General features: G+C 36.4%; 2 protein-coding genes and 1 long non-coding RNA gene across 3 annotated transcripts in view; 2 read left to right on the top strand and 1 right to left on the bottom strand.

Annotated features, from left to right (window-relative positions):
• The first annotated feature begins 1974 nt into the window (after positions 1-1974).
• LOC133868013 (uncharacterized) lies at positions 1975-4177 on the top strand. The gene is made up of 2 exons (XR_009900270.1): positions 1975-2162; positions 3942-4177. It is a non-coding gene; the product is annotated as an uncharacterized LOC133868013 (long non-coding RNA).
• A 9152-nt stretch (positions 4178-13329) lies between these two features.
• Positions 13330-14285, top strand: LOC133869826 (lectin-like). The gene is made up of 3 exons (XM_062306904.1): positions 13330-13431; positions 13588-13706; positions 13814-14285. The coding sequence occupies exons 1-3, from the start codon at positions 13399-13401 to the stop codon at positions 14178-14180; spliced, it is 519 nt and encodes a 172-aa protein (XP_062162888.1). The 5' UTR covers positions 13330-13398; the 3' UTR covers positions 14181-14285.
• Positions 14286-15076: 791 nt separating this feature from the next.
• Positions 15077-16408, bottom strand: part of LOC133868174 (phosphatase IMPL1, chloroplastic) — a 48108-nt gene continuing 46776 nt past the window's right edge. The window contains exon 10 of the mRNA XM_062304996.1: positions 15077-15472. Within this exon, the coding sequence (XP_062160980.1) occupies positions 15374-15472 (99 nt within the window). The 3' untranslated portion in view covers positions 15077-15373. The remainder of the gene's footprint in view (positions 15473-16408) is intronic.

Genomic DNA, 16408 nt, shown 5'->3' with positions numbered 1-16408 from the left:
TCATCAACTAGCTCATCAAGATCATTCAGCCCAGCCAGTGCCTGCGTACCAAGCACCCACTCATGCCCTAGCCTCTTCTTCACAATCGACTCTCAAGGACACTCTCAAGGCCTTCATGCAGATTACAAGCCAATCTATTAGTGAAGTGAAGAATGCCACCATGTTGAACACCCAGGTGATTGCCAAGCTAGAGGTTCAAATGGGTCAAATGGGTCAAATGGCTAATAATCCAGGTGAGAGAAAGAAGGGAAAGCTCCCTAGTGAGCCCGTGCCCAATCCAAAGTTGCAGTTCCATGGGGGAAGTTCATCAAATGCTGTGCACGTACAAGAGCATGTGCAAGCCCTTGTCGCACTGAGGTCTAGGAAACTAGTAGACAATCAAGTGGTTCTTCCAGATGAGAACCCTGCTACACAAGAAGAGCAAGGAAGTGGCAGCACAGAGGAGAGAGATACGGATCCATCTACAGCCACTCCCCCTATTGATATTGTAGCTTTCCAACCGATGATTAAAAATAGAGAATTTCGTTTTTAAACTTTTTCAGTTTTCACAACTACGTGGATTTTAAATTATAAGTTTAAACCAGTCGCAATAGTACGAATCAATTGTACTATAGTAAGGATTATCGAAGCACAAGGATTGGGGGGTTATTTTGCATAACGGGATATTCAAATAGCGTATTTAACTTAACTTTGAAAATGATAAAGATAAAGGTTATAGAATTGAAGCTACAACAAGTAAAGTGATAAAAAGCGAAAAATGAAAACAACTTAAAAGAAAACTTAGAATAATGATCTTATCAAAACCTCAACCAATGGAATGCTTAAAGTCTAAATGAATCTTCCTAACATGCATGATATGAGCGCGTAATGGGCATCAACCATTACGATGACCTTGACATGAAAATACTTTAGTTAAGACGTAATGATAAAGCACCTAGTTTCACATCAAACATTTACCACGTAAAGATTTGAACTACAATAAAAATAAAATAAAATAAAAAATAAAAATAAAAAAAACCAATTATACTACCAAAGGTGTGGGGGATTGATGCTCCCTAGCTTACTACTCTATAAAAAAATCCTAAAAAGCATACACAATACATTAACACCCTAGTTAGGCCACAATGATAAGGTATGTTAGTTTCACACCGATCTATTCCATGTAAAGATTAAACTACAATGGAAAGACGTTTTACACTACCAAAGGTATGAAATGACCGGTGCTCCCTGGCATACCCTATAAGGTAACTCTAATAAGTAAACACATATCATGTCCAATAGAACCATTACAAAAGACATCGTTCTCTCTCGAGAACATTGGTTTTATTCAAGAAATCAAGAAAACTCATAGACAAGTATTTTGGTTCCTAAATCCTAGTGCATGTCAGGTATGTTTGCATTGTCTATCTTGTCATTTATTATTCATGCCTTGCATTCTGTTTGAGGAACTGTTTATTTTATCCCCCATATTTCTCTCTTGTTATCTTGAGAAACTTCTGCAGATATTTTTTTTGGGGATGATAGTTAAAGCACGTCGAGCGGCTACTTTTCTGTCTTGGTATTTCTAAACCTCTCTCCCTGAGGACAAGTTTGGTTTTACCTTACATTCTGTGTAATGTCCAAGAAAATATTTAATGAGTTTATTAGAATTAAATAAAAATAAGTCTATTTAGTGTGGTAGAATAAAACAAAGTGTTTTATTTTTATCCTATGGACTTGTAAATGATAGTCACGAAAAGAAAATATGAGTAATATTTTTAGGTCCAAATAATATATATATATATATATATATATATATATATATAATATATAAAAGAGAGAAATGAATAAGAAAAGAAAAGAAAAGAATATATATATATATATATATATATATATATATATAAACATTGGGCAAGTCAACTGGTCAACTCCCCCTTTTTCCCTTTTTCTTTCCATTGCACGGCACTTCCTTATTTCTCCTTTTCCATTCTTTCTTTTCCTTTTCTTTATGTCTTTGTCCCTTCTACTCTCCCTCACACTCACGCACACACTAACGTACAGCTGGTAAGAAAGAGAGGGAGAGAAATACTGTGAAGGTGCCAAGAAAAGGAAGAAGAAAAAGAGAAAAGGAAAAGAAGAAGAGAAGAAAGAAGGGGGGAATCCGGCCATAGGTGATTTTTGAGGTAAATCTCTAATCTTTCTCATGATTTTCGTGATACCCATTGAGATTGGAGCTAGAAAAACATGTAGATTGTTAGAAATTTTCTTAGTTTCAAATTCTAGGTGAAGAATGGGTATGGGTTTGGGTTTTGAGTGATTATTGTTGGTCTTAGGGTTGTTTGTTTGAACATCTTGTCCCTAGAAGTTAAAAAGTTGAGGTTTGAAATTTCTCTTGTGATTTTAATATATACCCATTAATTTTTGGAGCTAGAAAATAGTATGGATTATTATGGCTTTTGTAAATCCGAATTTAGGGTTTTAATTTGGGTTGTTAGGTATTTAAACCCTGGACTATTAATTAGTGGATTAATTACATTTAGAGTGTTAATTAATTGTAGATTATTAATGGGTTCTATGGAAAATAAGTATATAGGAAGTTAGGTCTTAATGTTAATGAGTTGTATAAAATAGAGGTTTGTTTTTATTAAAAACCTATGAGTGTTCTAGGTATTGGCCTAATTAATTAATGGGTAATACAAGTAAGCCCTAGAAATTACTTAGGTTGCCATAGTGATGGGTTCTTGAGACAAACCAAGAACCTATGTGGCGTTTAGAATTAAGAGTGTTTCAATTTAGTTTTAATGCGTTATTGCATTGTGAAATGCAATGGTTCATCGCAAGACGTTGTCTAGGAATCTATAGTTGAGCTTGTTATCCACACAGCCAAGGTGAGTATTCTACTCACTGAGAAACTATTATTTTCATATATTAATGAATTGCAAAATGTATATGATGTTTTATAAATCTGAACCAACTGTATGTTGATTATGATATGTTTTGGATGATTTGAGTACTTTTGAGTATATTGAGATTATGATGATGTTTTGAAGTACGAATATGATATATGATTTTAGAGTGAGTATAAGTTGAAGATTTAAGTTATGCAAGTTGTCTAAGAAATGATATGTTAAATTGTTTATGGATTTATAAAGAAAGCATCTGTTAAAAGGCATAGTTCTTGAAAAGCAAAGTTATATGGTTTTGAGCATAGGATTAAAGACCAATGGGCTTGCATCCCCTATGGCATAGGATTAAAGACCAATGGGCTAGCATCCCCTACGGCATAGGATTAAAGACCAATGAGCTTCTATGGCATATGATTAAAGACCAATGGGCTTACATCCCCTATGGCATAGGATTGAAGACCAATAGGCTAGCATCCCCTATGGCATATGATTAAAGACCAATGGGCTAGCATCCCCTATGGCATAGGATTAAAGACCAATGGGCTTGTATCCCCTATGACTAGGTTAAAGACTAATGGGCTTGCATCCCCTATAGCACAGCTTTAAAGACTAATGAGCTTGTATCCTCTATGGTATAGGATTAAAGACCTTATGGCCGGTATCCCCTTTGGAACTACATTGTTTTGTATTGGACTGGGTTGGTAATTGAGCATGAATAATGTTGTTTATGATATGTCGATATAGTATGAATTGTTAATTGAGATATAATTAAGAATTGATGATTAAGATATAGTATGAATTTGTATGTGAGCATGTTGGAATAAGAACAATATTGTTATGTTGTGTTTGCGTTTACTCCATCTGCTATGATGTGATTTTAAGAGACAAGTTTTCATAACCAAAACAATATATGTTATTGTAAATAAGAGATTAAGTAAAATGTCGTTTTACGCAACTTAGTGAGTCTTATACCACTGAGACCTCAGTAATTTATTACTGAGGTGATGAACTTATACTTTCACCTGTACGGATGTGGTTAACCCCACAACCGTACAGATACTGATGTTTTGGCTGCAGGATCAGCGGATCTAGAGGATGACCCCATAGCACGGTATTTGGGGTACTGCAATTGAGGCATATCGCTGGTGTCGTAGCTATATGGACTTGGGCGTCCCATTTTGGTAGTCTTTTGTTGTTGGCTCGTGTCCTATGTGACACTTGTATTTTGTAGAGCTAGTCTTTTGGTATGTAATTAATGTTAAGTTTAAGCCTTAAACATATAGACTTATGTATGGCTCTTTATAATTAGCAGTTATGTTATAGAAGTGTTTTTCCGCTATTCTGATTATGTATAATTGAATGTTTTGCTGCTTAGATGTAACTCTGAATACTAGGTACATATTATGGGATGACTACCGTAGATTGGCCTAGCGACAAGTAGTCGTGCCACTGTGATGATCCATTTATGTATGTTTTTGAAAAAAAAAAAAAAAAAAATGGGTCGTCACATTCTGGGACTAGATGTCATTTCCTTTTCCATAAGCATGTCTTTGTTGTTTTTCTGTGTATTGGTTTTCAACAAAAATAAAAATAAAATTGAGGGAGAAGATCCGGAACTTTATTTTCTCTTTTGATAGCTTTTCAGATATTGCATGTATTTTTGCCAAATATCTCAGTTCATTGTGCATTGACTAAATATGCTTATATATGATTGAGAGTTTATGCATGAAATCTGCTAAGTTTTCCTGTGGCATCTTAATGATAGATAGTTACTTTCCTCATGCGATGAAAAAGTGCACTATCTAAGGCTCCCCTAAGGTACATCTTTTCCTCTTCGACTTTTTGCTTCTGGAAATTCTAAATAAGAGAGATGTTTTTGATAAAACGGTCAAATTGACTAGATGCTAGTTGAACCTAGAACCTAAAAATTCTAGCATTCTCTCTAGATTGCAGCATCAAAAGAATCAAGCAGTTACTTTTATTAATTATGCGCGATATATGTATATTTTCTGCTTATGTGCTAAAATATGCCTTGTCCTTCATGGTGCAAGTAAAATATTTACCTTGTCTTTCATGGTACAAGTAAAACAATTGAATGTTGCATCTTAGGTGGAGTGTATTAGATGAGGGTGGCTAGGCCCTAGTAATTAATAAGGTTTGACTTTTGGCTGATCTTTCATTAATTTTCTCTCTTGTTTGGAAAATCTGGTTGCTTTTTGTCATATCAGTGAATTTCATACCTTATTGAGAAAGTCTTCACACACACACGCATTGCATGAGTTGAGTAATCTATTTAAAATTTCTATCTGCAGAGAAATTTGTACTTATTGAATACTTAACTCTCATTTATATCTTTGCATATTTTTGCAATGCTATTTGACTGTTTTATCAGTTGATTATACATGCGTGTTTTGAAGCTAACTTTTGGAAAAAAAATATTTTTCTGCAAATTTTTCTCCAGTTTCAGATTTTCAATGTGAAGCATCCGGACGGACCTTTTCTTACGTCCGGACGAGCGCAGTCTTGCCATACGCTGTCCTAGCAGTAGCCGTTCGAATGGTTAAGTGACATGTCCGGACGAGATCTCTACAAGTTTAAGACTTGCGTCTCTTTTTCTGTCATACACACATCTTTGCATTTTTATTGATTTATCATGGCATGTTGTGTGTTTTTCTCGTGGATTTCTCCCGAGATTTTTGCATTCTTTGCACATCTCTTCTCATCCCATGATCTTCATTGTGTCTTCCGTTATTCTTTTAAATTTTTGTGCTTTTAGAATATTGGAATATTTGTTGGGATATTTTCTTGAGATAGTGTGCATGAAATCCTATTCTGTCTGTGTGATGGGCTGATCTTGGTATATTTATGCCTTATGAATAGCTTCATTGCTTATATTTTTCTTTGGCATTTATTTGACAGCCATCTTAAATACCACATTATTTTTGGAACTAACAGGATCTAATGGTATTTTTGGAGATATTTCTGATTGGTTTTGGTTCAGGAATACAACATCCAGCGGCTCCCAGCACGTTGTTTGACAGATGCATCCTTTGGAAATGTTTGAGGTCATGTGTTCAAAATTTCTAAGGGTCTCGGGATTTAAGATGAGCTTTTACCCCCCAGCTCATGCAGAGCCTTCTGTAGCATTCCCTCAGATCTGCATCAGTCAAAGGTTCAGTGGTGAATCTCCTCAATTATCTTGCAGAACAGTTGCTTAGAGGATGTCAATTTGCGGATAACCAATTTCAGGCTTTACAAAATCAAGAGATTGAATATTTTTTAGTCCATGGTTCCCAGCTTCCTTAGCTAGAAGCCGAAGTATTACAAATCCAGTTTTTTATACGGATTTCTCTCCGCTACTTGATTTCAGTGGATCAGCGGGATTTGGTACATGGAGGATTTTTGTTCCTCTCTTTTGGGCCACTTGCAGACTCTTCTCTAGTTTCCTATTGATTAGGATTTTAGAAGGTTTTTGTCTGTGGATATTATTACTCTGTTTACCCTTGTACTTCTGAGACATTGAGGGGGAGTAATTGTTGTGTGGTTTTTCTCATTACTCTGTTTTACCCTTTGTCCCTTTGTGACAAAAAGGGGGAGTAATTTTTTATTTGGACCGGGATTGTATTTTTAACCGGTCAAGTGATTTTTGTCCCAGAATAGCCAAAGGGGGAGTTTGTTAGTTTTTATGTTGGCTGCATTCTGTTGGACAAAATCACTTCTATGTAATGTTGCTGCTTTATCCAGAGTCTACTCTTCAGCTATGGTCTTCAAGAAGATTCTGTGAAGTTTTCAATGAAGTTTATTTTAGTTCCCTATCAGCCGTCCGGACGACGTGGTATTCCGTTCGGACGCTCATCGATCAGCAACATCCGTCCGGACGACGAGATCTTTCCGTCCGGACGCCCATCAATGTCTAGAAGCTTCAAACAGTTCAAGGTTACATCCGTTCGGACGTAATGGCAAATCGTCCGGACGCTCTTCAGAGTTCGAGAAGATCCCAGTGTTCAAGTAAATCCGTCTGGACGACGTGGCTATACCGTCCGGACGCCATTCAGTGTTTGACAAGCATTAGGGTTTCTGACTCAAGACACAGTTATGGGAAGACGACTGCTACCGTCCGGACGATGTCCTCTATAAGGCAAGTCGTGCATACAAATTTCAACCGTCCGGACGTCAGCCTTCATGGTCCGAACGATCAAGCTTCAAATATGAAAATTGCGTGCACCAGTTCAACCGTCTGGCCATCAGCCTTCAGGGTCCGAACGCTCCAAGCCTTATTATGGTAATTACGTGCCGTCAAAGTACAACCGTCCGGATGCTAGGGCAACACCGTTCGGACGCGGCCTTGTTATGGAAGCTTTCAATGCTATTTTGGAAAGGCGGTTACAGTTAACCGTCCGGACGCTTGGTCAAGCCGTCCGGACACCCTCCGTTATTTTGATCATTACTTTTTACTCAAATATCAGATTGGAATGAAATCGGCGTCGTTGGAAAGCTAACAAAAAATGATGTAAATTATCTATCCGGAAAGCCAATAGAAGCATCTGGACTGCCCCCGTCCGGACGGCCCTGCGAAAATTCTAGAATTACTTTCTGGACAATGAAAAAGTTGCCCGTCCGGACGCGGGTGCCCACAGAATCCGTTTTTTACTCAAATTAGGCCTTCTAAAGCCTATAAATAAGGGGTTCTAGGCGCATCATTTGACACAAAATTCGGTAGTGAATTCCATACAGCTTAGAGAGGGTGTTTAGGGAGATATTGAAGATCTGCTAGCTCTCTAGCTTTTTCCAGTGTGTGATTTGATCAGCTGTGAAGTCTATCTTAGGAGTTGGCACTAAGGTAAAGGATTCCATTGAAGACCCCTTCAGGTAGGAGACCTGGTTGGGAGGCATTCGTGTTGGGTTACACGTTAGAGAGCAAGGTACGACAATTGCATCAGGGGTATGTGAGTGTTACTACTTTGTATCTAGTCTTGTCTTCTGAATAGTGGATATCCACAAAATATTTGTCTCCTTTAATTCCGCATTTAATATTTTGTTGCACACTGTTCACACACACTTGTTAAAATTAGAAGTCCAATAATTTTCAATTGGTATCAGAGCAAGTACACTTCGTTTTAAGGATTTAATTCCTGAGTGTGATCCTCATCTCTTGTGACTTCTATTTTTTTATTACACCTTTTATCATGGATTTCTCTCAGTTATTTGAAGAAAATCTTAATATTGAGCTCTCTCTAAAGTTTTTGCTAAAATAGATAAAATTGTTTCTCCAAAAGAGCTCAAAAAGGTGAAGCAAGAAAAAGAAGTCTTTGATTGTTCAGTTATCTGAATCACATGTTTTGATTGACTCTTTGAAATTTGAGAATAGCATGTTGTTTAACATTATTGATACACTTGAGAATAAATTAAAAAAATTCGAGGATCTCTTGAAAAAATTCTCAAGTGATAATTTGAAAAGCATGTTGTGTATTCATTCAGATATTTCGAACAAGCCTGGTTTGACTGCTGATTTAAGTACTTCTACTTCACATGCTTCTGATTTTGAATTAGATTATGTTGATATTAAGCCTGTGATAGTAGATGCAGCTTGTTCTGAAAATTCTTGCTTAAATAATTGTGTGAAGCGAAAATCCAAAGATACAGGTACACAAGCTCATGGTAGAAGATTGGTTATATTAGGCCAAATTGTTATTTGTTGAAATCCCACAGGCCTTGGATTAAGCAGGATACTCTGAGGAAAAGTGAAGTTGAAGATTCTTCCTCAGCAAAATATGTCCCTCCGCATAGGAGACTTATAAAAGGTAAGGGCAATGTTATTTGTAAGAATGCTAACCATAATTCTGCAAAGAATGTCAAGAAGCATTCAAACAAAAGAAGCTTGCCCACTAGTCATCACTGCGGCATCACCGGTCACATCCGACCTAAATGTCCACAGCTCCAGGCTCAAAAGTCGAAGGTTCAGAATGAGCTGTCAATAAGAGCTACATCAGACACTATACCTACTATGGCTCTTCAGGCTCCACGACATCAGCAGAAGTTTATTCCTGCCAATCAGAGTGGCAAACCAAAGAAGAACAAATCAAGGCACTACCAGAGAAAGCCGCAGAAGCCCAATGGCAGCCATTGCTATGAAGGATTGCTGAGCCTAATACAAGGTATGCTACGGAGTATGGCCAACATGGACATGATTCGCAAACCATCTCCACGGGTTAAGTAGATATGGGTCAAGAAGTATGAGACCATTCACCCCTTGAGGGGGAGTGGACTCACCTGCTAGGTGAGTCCACTCCCCCTCAAGGGGTGAATGATCTTATCCTTCCTTACTCATACATTCTCTACCTGTGAGGCATGGGCTTTTAATGTGTTGCAACCAAGGGGTATATAGAGTTGTCGATTTGAAAGAGGGTATCCATTGTGATTTGTTCCTTGAATAGGTACAATGGATTATTTGATTTCAAATTGGTACTCTTTGTGATCTAAGTTGGATTTATTAAATAGTTCTAACACATGTGCTTAAGTACTTGAATGACAATACAAAGCTTAAGTGTTCTTTGAATGTTTAAATAGAAAACAAGAGTGTGTGTTGTTGGATTTGGTTTGGTGGATTCTTGAACCTTAGTTCTTTTTATAGTTAGTTTATCATCATCTTTAACTTAGTTGTTATTTTGCATGTTTAAACCCCAATACTTTGGAAGGAGGTTAAAATGAGATTAGTTAAACAAGAAATCTAATTTTTTGACCATTTCTTTGTGAATTCAACCTCGCACTTGCAAAATCCTTTATTGCAAACGATTCGTGTACTTGCGAGTACTTTTAAAACTCACAACAGTATTTTTGAAGGGAAAAAATTAGTGTTTAAGATATAAACATTTAGTCATTTCTTGACTTATTTTGAGTTATCAATTGTTAATAATTTTTAAACAGATTACTTTGGGTTGTCAATGACACGCTAAAGTATCATTGGAGATACAAAATACAAAACTAAGGTATCATTTGTGGTACAAATATAAAACGAAGCTACCATTTGTGATACTTATTTGAACCACATGGGCCAAAACAGTAACTTAATAAAACCACAGGGGGTATATATGAAGGGAAAAAATTAGTGTTTGAGACAAACATTTGGTCATTTCTTGACTCGTTTTGGGTTATCAATTGTTAACAATTGTTAAACAGATTATTTTAGGTTCTCAATGACACACAAAGGTACCATTGGAGATACAAAATACAAAACTAAGGTATCATTTGTGATACTTAACTGAACCACAAGGGACAAAACATGAATTCAATAAAACCACAGTGCCACCAAAGTTACATAATTCACATACATATACATATGTCAAACTACAAGTCATTTAATAAGTGCAACACAAGCAACCAACAGTATGGTAAACCATGACAACAACAAAGCATACATAAAAAATTTCTCTCTTGCCCTATAGATGTCATTTTCCTTCTCTAGACGCTTGATGATTTCAATGTGTTTATCATCCCCCTTCTGCAATTGCTTATCCCTTTCCATGCAACTGTCATTTTCACTCTCCAACTCTTTAATCCTTGCCATGCATCTGTCATTTTCTTCCTCCAGGTCATTAACCTTCTTCGTAATCTCAGCTAAGACCCTCACACCCGTTGCACAAGTTGGTTTGTCCAGCCATCTGAAAAATCGGCATGCAACTTTTGTCTGTATGTTGGAGTATAACAAGTCAGTCAATAAGAACTCACCCAAAACTGCTCACTCTTGACTCGTAGGTAGCACAATCCCAAAATCTTCTTCCAGGGTTTTCCTTAGTCCAAGAGGTCTTCAATAGTGTGAGTAAATCACGAAAACATACATAGGACATCTCAACACGGCCCACCGACGAAGATCCAGATGATGACTTCGTTTGATTCAAAGAACAAACAAAAAATTAATCTAAACGAAACAAATTTTTTTAAAATATATATATTAATCTAAACCCAAACGAAACAAATTTAAACAGCATGGGTTAAGAACCAACCTTCTCTAAACCAAGGGAAACTTCCTTCCCCTTGGAATCTCGTAGTCGACTTGATGCCATCTCGTCCGGGAGTTTGTATAGAGGAACAACTGGTATCGTCCACGAGAAGCTAAAATGGCCTGATCTGCTGCAAATTCTGCATTTGGTTTGGGAAGAAACAGTCGTATTGGAGCTGGTTAGGTTTCGACAATTTTTGGCATTTTGGGGGAATGTCGGTGGAAGAACATGAGCATATTTTCAACAGGAAGCTAAAATTAGCCTAATCTACTCAAGATTTTGAGTTGGGGTTAGGGAGGAACAATTGACCGGAGCTGGTTAGGGTTGGTTCTACATTTTGGGGGAAATGGAATTAGAAATACGCTGGTTAAGTTATGTGATTTTTTTTTTTCAATTATATGGAATTAATTTTACACGTAGGATATATGGCGTGGTGAACGGCACAGGTGTCGCGGTCTTAGGGGTGTTAAGTGGCGCTAATGTGGCAAGCCGTTAGTTTTTGGAAGGAGATACCATCTCCGTTTTTTTTCCAAAACCCAGGTACCATTTGCGATACGAATTGAAGCACAGGAAGCAAAACATAAAGACTTTAAACCACAGGTACCAATACCCTATTTAACCCTAGCTGTTAATATAAACCCTAGTTAGAGGTATTTTCAAAGAGTTCATAAATTATAAAATGGTCAGGATGCTTAAACTTTCTAAGACATGGACTCGCAGATCCACGTTTAAAGTTGTCGTAATTTTACAAAAGTTGTCTTGAAGACTGTTGCTGAGGATCCGTGCACGTGTTTGAACATTTGCCCTTGAGGCGTGTAGGAGGCCTCTACTTTTGATTTTTATTTTTATTTTTATTTTTTTATGCCGTTTGGCATTTATGTTCTGTAATAGACAATAGCTGCTAGTTTGTAATGACAGTAAAAGTTAGGTTTAATAAGGTCATGTTTTCAATAGAAGCTCTAGTGTAATATTTTGAGGTATGTTTGTGATGTCAAAAGAAAATAAAAAAAAAATTGCTGCGAATGTTGTTTTAGGAAGGAGCATCATGAGGAAAATTTATACATTTTTCACTTTTGAAAAGTTCTCTTCGACGCGCACACCGTTGTCACCTAGCTATGCTTGGTGACCACATTTTCGAGCTCAAAATCGATTGCTTTCATCTCTAAAACCTCTTTTTAAATTATTCTTTGCCATTTCTAGAAAATACTGATTTATTTTAGGGGCAGCTAAGGTTTCTTCTTCCCCTATTTCTCTTCTCCTGAGTCTTTTTTCATCTCAATATCTAGGTCCTAACTTACAATCCCATCCATAGATCTACTCGGCGTCCATATATATTTGTTTCAATACTTTATATTTTATTTTATGTTTTAATTTTTCTGGGTGTTACATTTGATGTTTCTACGTTTTGTAGAAATACGATGTTTCATCGTGTAAGGAATGCATGCAACTCATATCTTATGTAGACCAACCTAATGGATACCTCTCTCCTATCCAAATACCCTCACAATGAGCTGCTATGAATTGGCCGAATGGACATAATGCATAATGATCTCATTTAGTTGCTAACTTGTTAACTTCTTTAATCATATCAGAAAGCTTTGTTGTGGGATTTGTACAAGTAATACATCAATATCTTAAACTTTAATCAAGCAACCAATTCAAAAAATACTGTAAACTGACAATTCGGCTAGCCCGAGGTACTGTTCGACTATAGGTGAACCAAGATACCCTGATAAAAAATAAATAAATAAAATAAAATACAAATATTTTTGAATGTCTATTTAAATAATTACTTATCATTACCATAGTGGCGAACTTTGCCAATGACATACCCAAAGAAAACAAAAATGAAGATAAATATAATATATTTAAGAAAGAAAAAAAAAAAAGTCCTGATTTTTTTTTTCAAATTGAGTTGGAGAAAGTTCCTCCAATCCCGTCTATAAAAGTGTTTTGTGTCATGTAAGCAGCACATTTTTTAATGAAATTTCCTCCATTCTTTTAATACTAATAAAAAAAAACATGTGTTTCTTCGCATGCTTAAGAGATACGTGATAATTTTATAGACGGAATTGGAATAACCTCATTCCACTCAATTTAGAAGAAAACTCAGTCCATAAAGAAATATGTAAAGCATATAATTATGGAGAGATGCTAGTTCGGTGTTCCACATTGGAAATGGTGTTCAATGAAACCTAAGATCAAGTATCTTATCTAAGATGCTCATGACCTCCATTGGACAACACTTTGTTCTATGTTAAAGGAATAAAGATGTGATGGATGTATGCTTTTTTTCTTTTTCTTTTTCACATTTCAGCATAATTGTGTTGATCTTGATTGATGATATCCATTGAAAAATGAAAACTACTAATTCATGGATATGTAATTGGATTTATGTAATTGCTATAAAAGCATCATTGTATGCCAATTAAGAACATGATCAGAAACCGGAGGTAGTGGAAATAGCAATAGTAGCAGCACATGTGAAACTCCGATGTAACAACCACGGAGCAATAATGAACGAAGAGAGATCCAATAATAATTCTCTGGTGCGCACGCAAACTTGTCTTTTCTTCTAAAAGTACTATGCATTATTAATTAGGTTTTCATCTTTCAATTCATCAACTTCTTGGTTTTTCTTTTTCTTTTCTTCTTTCTTTTCTTTGTTTTTGGGTCCATCATCTTCCTTGTCATTACTATTACAGAAGTATGGGGTTGATCAGAACCCCAACAGCAACTGCTTCTTCTTGCATTCAAAAAATCTGTCAATCACTTGGGGTGAAGACAATCGTTATTGGCGCTGGTCGAAGATAGAAGAAACAAGGTACCTAGTAGCGCTATATATATACTAACCCAGTCTCCATGCTAAATGCAGAAAACAACTTGATTTGATGCTGTTTAACCTCCAGAAACCAATCTCTGATGCTGCAGTGATAAAGTCGTCGATGTCGCTGAACTCTTAGAAGTTTGCTGGCTAGAAGTGCGTGGAGAATTGGAGACAAGGAAGCTATCACCAGGAACTAGATATGAAGTGGCATTTGTGATAATGATGAAAGAAGCAGCTACTGGATGGGAAGCTCCAGTGAATGTCAGACTTATTCTTCCAGATGGAAACAAACAAGAAGGAAAAGAAAATCTTATGAAAAAGCCGAGAGGGGAATGGATAGAGATCCCAGTAGGCGAGTTTGTAGCATCACCAGAAAAGTCCGAAGAGATGAAATTTTCAATTTACGAACATGGCGGGCATTGGAAGAGAGGCCTTGTCGTCAAAGGCATTGCAATTCGCCCCAAGTACTAGGTTCTACAGTGTTGGGAGATGTTTTTATCTGGCTATGAATGTGAAAAATTAAATCGAAATAAATAAATAAATAAAAAAAAGCAGTGGAACAAATGCTTCATCATTCCCTATAATCAAATAATACTCAAACTTAGCATCCTGCTGTACTGATTCTATATATGTTTTTTTAGAAAATTATTGGATGGAAGGACTGACTGCGTGTTGAGATGTCCACAATCAAGCACTGTCTATCAAAATTACACGTACACTTGTTAAAGGACCAAAATCTCTATCAAAGGAAAAGAGTGAACATGAAGAGAATGATTCAGAAAAACCACCACCTGAAGGGTAGTAAAAGCCGTTTCAATTTGACAAAACTGTTCAAACATTCAGCTATTGATCCGTAATGGTTCTTGGACAAATGATCCATGACATTTTTTTGAACAATTTCAGTTACACATTTGACTACAGGTAATTTGTTAAGCTCCTCCCTTTAATCTGAAAATCACTTGATGTAGGCAAGATTTTATATTTAAATAGATAGCAGTGATAAACAAACTGAAACACAAATTGCAAGATCTCAAAGGATTTGAGGAACCAAACACTGAAAGGCGATCGCTATCAAATACTTCATGAACGAGAAAGTACAGTAACAAGAAAAGAACATATCATGTTCATTCTACAAGGCTGAACAAATAATGGAAAAATGGAGTAATAGTGACATTCAAAAACACTAATCCTTTTAAACCATAAGGAACTTTCCATTTCTCTAAATATCGATTACAATAGAAAGTTACTTAAATTTGATTAAGAGAGGAAAAATCCCTTACGGCACGTATATGTGTGTGTGTGTGTGTGTGTGTGTGTGAGAGAGAGAGAGAGAGATGTTAATCTCTAGCAGGAGAGTCAGCCTATAATTATTAAACTTTGTAATGGTATTGTGTCCTTTATTCAATCAAATTTCATAGATTGATCACATTATCATGACATAACAGGAAACTTTTGCCTCAATAATCGATGGTTTCAATGTACATATACATGACAATATCCTATGTCTCCTATGTCTCAATGATCGGTGAGCTATAAAGCTTAGTATATATTGACTAAATTGGGACATTATAAAATAATTAACAACAAATCAGGTACCACAGACAGCACCTGTGCTGCAGATATCTTTCTAGTAGAGCTGGTAACAGAACAGAAATCTGGACGTCTCAAAGATCTGTGCGGTAATTTTCAGGCTTATACCACAATGAGAAATCAATTCCTTTGCTCTTCAATTTCCCTGTTGCAGGTCTAATTCTCTCCAAAAGCTGCATTTAAGAAGAAGTAAAACACTAAGCAATTTAAGAAAACCTAGGCAGACACTAATGAAATATTTTGATACCTTCTTTCCTTTCGCTTTTGTTGTAGAGTTTGCATAAAAAACTTTTGAGAGAGAGGAGGCTCGTTATGTGTTCCGTACCTACCTCAAACGTTTAATTATTCCAAAATACCCATGTACACTACCAAACCCTAACAACTTTTCTACCACTCCCCCTCAAACAAGAGCATAAATATCATATAAACCCAGCTTGGAACAAATAAATTCAAACCCGTTACGACACCAAGATTTTGTAAACATGTCAACTAACTAGTCTCTAGACTTCACGAATGGCGTAGATATATTTCCATTGAGCATCTTGTCTCAGATAAAATGATAATCAACCTAAATATGCTTGATCCTTTCATGAAAAACTAGCTTCGATGCAATATGTAAAGTAGTTTGGATATCACAAAACAATGGGAAAAGAGTAGGAGCTAAGAACCCAATTTCCTAAAGAAAATGTTGTAACCACGTCAACTTAGCCATTGCTTTGTACTTTGCTTCAGCATTAGATCGCGCTACCACTATCTGTTTCTTACTCTTCCAAGTCACCAAATTATCGCCTAAAAATGTACAATATCGGGTAATAGACCGTCTATTTGAGGGAGAACCTGCCTAATCTGCATCAGTTAAACCTTCTAAAATGAGATGTCCATTTTGTCTGTGCAATATCCCAACGCCAAGTGCTCGCCCAATTGATACTCCAATGGACTCCTCTGTTAAGTTAGATGCTACAAGTGGAGCTGATTTTGAGGAAATTGGGCATTGTTGGAACAGTTTCCTAATTGGTGAAGTCTTTATCCCTGTGAAACAATCAAACAATTAGACGCAAGAGCTTGTCGGAATGTGCCAGCAGGGGATAGCTTTGATGCCTAAGTCAGTG

This window comes from Alnus glutinosa, chromosome 5 (genome assembly GCF_958979055.1).
Source record: "Alnus glutinosa chromosome 5, dhAlnGlut1.1, whole genome shotgun sequence".
NCBI lineage: Eukaryota > Viridiplantae > Streptophyta > Magnoliopsida > Fagales > Betulaceae > Alnus > Alnus glutinosa.
This window is presented reverse-complemented; position numbering and strand designations above follow the sequence as displayed.